General features: G+C 40.0%; 1 protein-coding gene across 1 annotated transcript; it reads right to left on the bottom strand.

The window, feature by feature from the left end:
• Positions 1 to 427: 427 nt before the first annotated feature.
• On the bottom strand, positions 428 to 5,952 carry VIMP (VCP-interacting membrane protein; the record flags this gene model as incomplete). Its single annotated transcript, XM_009887533.1, has 5 exons — positions 428 to 507; positions 2,516 to 2,594; positions 2,698 to 2,787; positions 4,186 to 4,292; positions 5,886 to 5,952. Coding segments are annotated over 5 exons (423 nt in total), but the record flags the coding sequence as incomplete, so codon positions are not given.
• Between the last annotated feature and the right edge of the window lies 1 nt (position 5,953).

Here is a 5,953-nt window from a genome sequence, read left to right as displayed (position 1 = left end):
ACACAGTAAATCTGGTAACACATGTCTGAGGATGGTAAATATCCTCATTTTACAGAGGTGAACTGAGTGTAGATAATTAAATTTGCCTGAGGCCAGTCTTTTGAATAGCTAGGTACAGAACCCAGATCTCACAATCCCAGGTGATGCACCTTGGCTGGAGACCACACTTCCTCTCTACAGAAGAGTGCAAATGATCTGATTATGCTGAAATTCTTTCTTTCTTCATCCTCCCTAAGAGCATCAGATATTTTTCTTGGGTAGTATCAGCATCTGCATTACTATTTGGAAATGGTGTAAATCTGTTTTCAAGTTAGCACCCGCACTAAGCCCCGTCCCAAAGGAGTCACTGTGACATGCAAACTGTAGGCAGTTAGACAGTGGGTAAGATCAAGCCCGCTAGTGCCAGGAGACACTAGGGAGGTTAGCCTCATCCACCTGCTGACGGGCCTCTCCGGCCTGGCCTCCAGGAACAAGTTCCGCCTCCTTCTCCAGAGAGGGGGTTATAGCCTAGAAGTACAGAGGAGAAATACACCGTATCAATATTCATCCTCAACAGGCCTTCACCAACACATAAGGAACACAAAAAATAAATTTCACGATGATTTGCACCCTGTTGATACTTACTACATAGGCAGCATTTTAAGGAAAACGAAAGCAGAGAAAATACCCAGACTTGAGATGGTTTATTTTTGTAGTGCTAACAGTAAAAGCCATTGCAAAACACTCATGTTTTAATTTGATCAATTAAGATTAAACTGACATTAATTATCATTTAATTTCTCTAAGTTTGCATCAAAGCTTTAGTGCTCCCGTGTAAAGTAAACAGAGCGGTAATACTAACGCTTACAGTAAAGTCTGTAAGAGGGTATCTGTTCTCCAAGAGCCCTAATAGTTAGAGACATAAAATAATCTTTTATTCCAGTCCTGCAAGGAATACTCTGAAGGTCAAAAGGTGGATCCACTCATTACTATTGTAAGATTTTTTAAAAAGAATTTGAAAAGGCAAGTATATATGCAGTAAGGAAGAGAGATACTCTAGTTGAACCTCCTAATGCCATAACTACAGGCAACTTCATTTTACAAATATGTACTTGGAAAGATGCAACTTGGCAAATGTCCTCGATTTGTTCTGTACAAGGCAAAAAAAGAGAAACCCAAACACCTAGCAGCCTTGCTAACCAAGCAGGTTTCAAAGCAACCTGTTCCACTGAAACTTCAAGCATCACCTCCATCTTTGAAGTTTGTTTTTCTCATACTAGCCAAGTTCCGCTTTCTAGCTTAATTCAGCAGCTGAACAGCGCAGATGGTTCTTTCACTTCATACTGATCTACCTTATGAGAAGATCAGAGACCTCTAATTCTATCAGCTGTTACTGAAGCAACGATTTTGCTTAGGATGAAACTAGGACAGGTAGCAGCTGGAAGGGTGCCTCAGCCCAGCTGCCCTGATCCTGGTTCTTAGCGCAGCTATTACTCCTGCATTTCTCATCCCCCATAGCGGTAAATATCTCATGCAAGAGCTATAAAGGATATTTAACAGTATCAGACATTAGACTGCACTCAGATTAACATAAGGTGAATCAATTGGTCACTTTCTTTAGATGTTGTCAACAACTGCCAGTAATAATAATCAAAGCAGAACTTTCAGCACTGAACTATTATTGAGGTTTAATACGTTCAGTCGAGAATCTTCAAGTTTCACAGATCAAATAAGTGACTTACTCAGCACTGCACCCTAAGTGGGTTTCCCTTTTAGTCTGATAGGATTGAGGCTGTCTAGAGGGTCCCCTCTGCTACAGAAAGTTGTAATTAAAAATATTATAAGCAAATTAGAACTTGCAGGTATTGCACAGGCGGTTTGGGCAAGAAGAAAGGAGACTAGCGGCATGGCCGATATACGGTAGTGATCCTAATGTGGGCTTTGTAGGGCCACAGAAAGCAGTTCATCCACCAAGATGATTTCAGTGGCTGACAGAGTTTAATGGTAAGACCCTCTGGTAGTTTGCGAGAGTTGGTAAGAGTTTATACATCTGCAGGATTTATATATGTAATAGGTCATTATTGTGATACCTGATAAATAAGGTCACATTTTGCTTAATGAAGTCTTTCATCTTCCTGATTCTACATAATACAAAGTAAAATATCCTCTTCCTGCATTTAGTTAGTACTAGAGGTGATTGAAAGACAGACCAGATATTAAATTATTGGACTTTCACAATAATGGGGGAGGGATCCTGGAAACATTATAAGCGACAAAAATCTCAGTAAATTATGACAAAAGCATTTACAAGAAAACTAGAACACTGCTTCCCTGGGAAAAAGCAGCATAGAAACCTCCTGCTACGTTTTGCACAAAGTGCAAAGTGGACCACACTGATTAGAGACAAAGAGCTCGTTTGCAAGGCACATTTTGTTTCCTCCTTGAAGAAGAGAAAAAAATACACGTAATGACTATGTATGCAGCTGGATAAATGCTCTGTTTCAAGCTCAGAATATCTTAAGGGTTTCATACTTACCACCTCCTCGCAAGGGCTTTTTGTTTGGTTTAGATTTCGAGAGTGCTGATGAGGTGGAGGCACCAGATTCTACTTCTTGCTGTTAACAAAAGCAAAAGTTACTCAGAATTTAATCAACGTGAATTTCAGCTAATCTAATCAAAGAAACATATTTGTAACCTGATTAATAACACAGTTCTTACCTGATTCAGTTTCAGGTTTCCTTTATAGCTTTTTCCTTCTTGCATACTTTCCCACATTGCTATCTTCTGCCTTCGTTTCTCTTCTTCAAGCTAAGGAAAAAATCCAGGATACACAAGACTAAGATTTCAGAACTGATAGAACTGCCAGTGCTACAGATATAGCTACAACAGGCGCATCAAAACCCAAGGGATCGATCTGTACCTGATGCAGTATCTCCGAGCTTATGGAAGCATTTACTATTTTAAACACCCACATCTTCCCAAGCAGAGAACCACCACCCCTCTTCAATATATACAGACTGTGCCTGCAGGTTCGTTTGACCACCTGATGCTTAAAAACATTTTGAAAGTAAAGCAGAACCAAGTGGCAAGCTTAAGTCCTGAGTTTATTAAAAGTACTGAGTAAAGAATATTGCATTTGATAGTAATTTAATGCACAATATAGGGTTCTACAGAAGAAAGTGTGTTTTTCAAAGGAACAAGAGAGCCAGCTACATATTTACATCCCAATATACCTTATCAAGAGTTCCCCCAGCTCTCTTGTAAAGCAATTTATCCACAAAACCAAATAAATTAATGGTTAAGACAGACTGCCTCCTTCTCGACAAACAGAAAGGAAATGAGGTAGCTACTCCATCCAGCCAAAGAAAAAGAAAGCAAAGCTCCCCAGTTCCAAGCATGCTAGACCAAGACTTTCTACATGGTGGCTATTTCCTTCCACAGTACGATTTTTTGTTCATTTTTAACTGCCAATATTTCTTGAAGCACCAGCTATAAACTGAGGCCTGAATGTAGCTGACTGCAAAAGCAAAACCAGAAGGGTTGGGACTAATGAGCAATACTATCATTATGCTGATCACATCCACCTTTCTACGCTGCCCCACATAGCAATATAATAATCTTCATTATCTCAAGCTGTAGTTCAAGCCATTAAATCACAGCAATGCTAAGCTACATTTCTAAGAACTTATATTTGCCATTAAGAACAGAAAATACATCTATGCAGTAGTACAGTTAATCTAAACATCAGTAAATCCCCTCCAGCCATTCACTGTGCATATAACTAAGTTTCTGTAGGTAGAGATTTACCTGTAAAAAAAACCCCAAAGATCAGGCCCACAGTGTTCCACTCACACAATTACTTGCGGACAAGCAAGTGCCACAGAGATTAACTACTTCAGGAAGGAGCAGAATACTACATGCATCAATCATTTTAATCAACCAGGAGCATCAAGATATCAGGTCAGCACAGCATATAAGTACATGCTTGCATCACTGGAGGTCCATCATGATACCTACAGCTCGTTACTGCTCCATGGATCAAACCATATCAAAAGTGGCCCAGCTAAAGGAGGGGGGAAAAAACCACCACCCACATTCCAGCAGGGAGTTAAATCTCCTGTTCTTCTGGTATCTAGCATGGAATAAACCAAGCAAAGTACCTGATGACAAATTTATGAGTTAAAGAAAGAAATGCTCTCTGGTTACCTGTCTTTGTTTTTCTTTGTATCTTTCTGCTTGTGCGTTCAACTCCTCTTGCATCCTGAGGCGAGCTGCTGCCAAAGCTTCCTGCCTTCTTACCACCGCATCGGGTTCTAGGAAATTGGGAAAGAGTTTTCACTGCTATTCAAAATGAATTTTAAATAGTGTCCTCAGAGAATTGTAATAAATAACGGCTCACATCTCTCCCTGCAGCTGTTTTGCAGAAAATCACAGCTCAAGTTCAGTTTCCACCTAATCTTTTACAGTAATTTATATGCTGATTTAAATTTCATAACATTTTAATATTTTCAGAGCAATTACCTTTAATGGGATTTTAATGAATAAGGACATCGATGTAATGAACCCAGAAAAAAATAAAATTCACACTTCTAGGATACTTGCTTCTATTTCTGTAGGATTCGTTTGATACAAAGAATTTCAGAAATATCACCCATGCTTTGCAGGGATTCCATTTTTATCCAGAGAACTTCTTTTACACAGGAGTATGAAGCAACCAGCCCACATTCACTCCTACTCCTTCTGGTAATTGGTCCTGCTTGTTTCATGACAGCAGTGAAGCAGTGGCAGATATAACATGCTCCATCAGCAGAGAAATTACAAATATCACACTTATCTCAAGAGAAAACTGGCAGAAAATCTACATTGAGTCACCACTTCTCTTCATGATTGGCCTTTAGGAGAAGTCAAGAGAAGAACGATATCCAAACAAAGGCAAACATTGCTCTCTATTTTCCCAGTAGCTGAAGTATCTCTACACTTGTTTGTCTCCTTATATGTTTGCTACCATCTAGCAATGAATATGTAAAAGAAATTTCAGTAATTTCATTTTATAGGCAGTTTTGGCAATGAATCAAGATTTAATTAGCATTACAAAAGAACACCAGTAGGATAAGGATATGCAAGTAATATTTTCTAGGGCACCATGTAGTACGATGCCAACATGCCAAAGGCATCAGTGCCAAGCACTTACTGTTTTGGCAGACACGTAAGTATAGCCTGTGCTTTACGGCAGCAAGTCTGCAAATAAGGCAGGATCATGACTGTGTAAGATTTACAACCTATGCCACAGTTTAGAAGATAACACAGATGAGAGGCACTTACACCCCAAATGTATACAATCCTGCCACGGTAGGAACAGTGAAGGAATAATTGAAAAGAGAGAGATGATGAATATGAATAAAATAAATAAAAAAAACCCAACAACAACAAAACCAAAAGGTTTTTCCCCCAGTATTTAGATTTGGATGTTTTGGTTTTCTTTGATAAATCTGGAAGTTATTTGGTAACTGACCACAACCCACTCAAACCAGGCGGTTTTCTCAGCTTCTGCACTGTCAAAGACCAGCTATTCCTTTGTTCTGCAATGCCCCACTCCTTCTGTCCCAATCACATTACTTTGGGACACAATCCTTCCTTGACATAATCTTTGGTCCAATCTTTACGCAGCGACCTCTTCAGTAACACAATCTGTACACTTTCGTAGGCCTAAACAGTTATCCTGAGCATCGCTCACCGTTGAAATCTCTCAGAACTGAATCTCTTTTTGATTGTTATTGAATAAAGACTCTGCGTGCGTGGACCCGATCAGCTGTCAAACATCATGACTGCGGAGGGCCAGCAGGAACCTAGAAGAGACACAACCCCCACCCCGTACAGTTCCCAAGAGCAAACAAAGCTTTACTCACCCACAGCTGCGTCAGCTGCTCCCGGCTGGCTGCTCGGCCTGGCCGCCAGGCCCTGGGATATCTTCTGG

Source organism: Charadrius vociferus, unplaced genomic scaffold (assembly GCF_000708025.1).
Source record: "Charadrius vociferus isolate BGI_N301 unplaced genomic scaffold, ASM70802v2 scaffold190, whole genome shotgun sequence".
Lineage (NCBI taxonomy): Eukaryota > Metazoa > Chordata > Aves > Charadriiformes > Charadriidae > Charadrius > Charadrius vociferus.
This window is presented reverse-complemented; position numbering and strand designations above follow the sequence as displayed.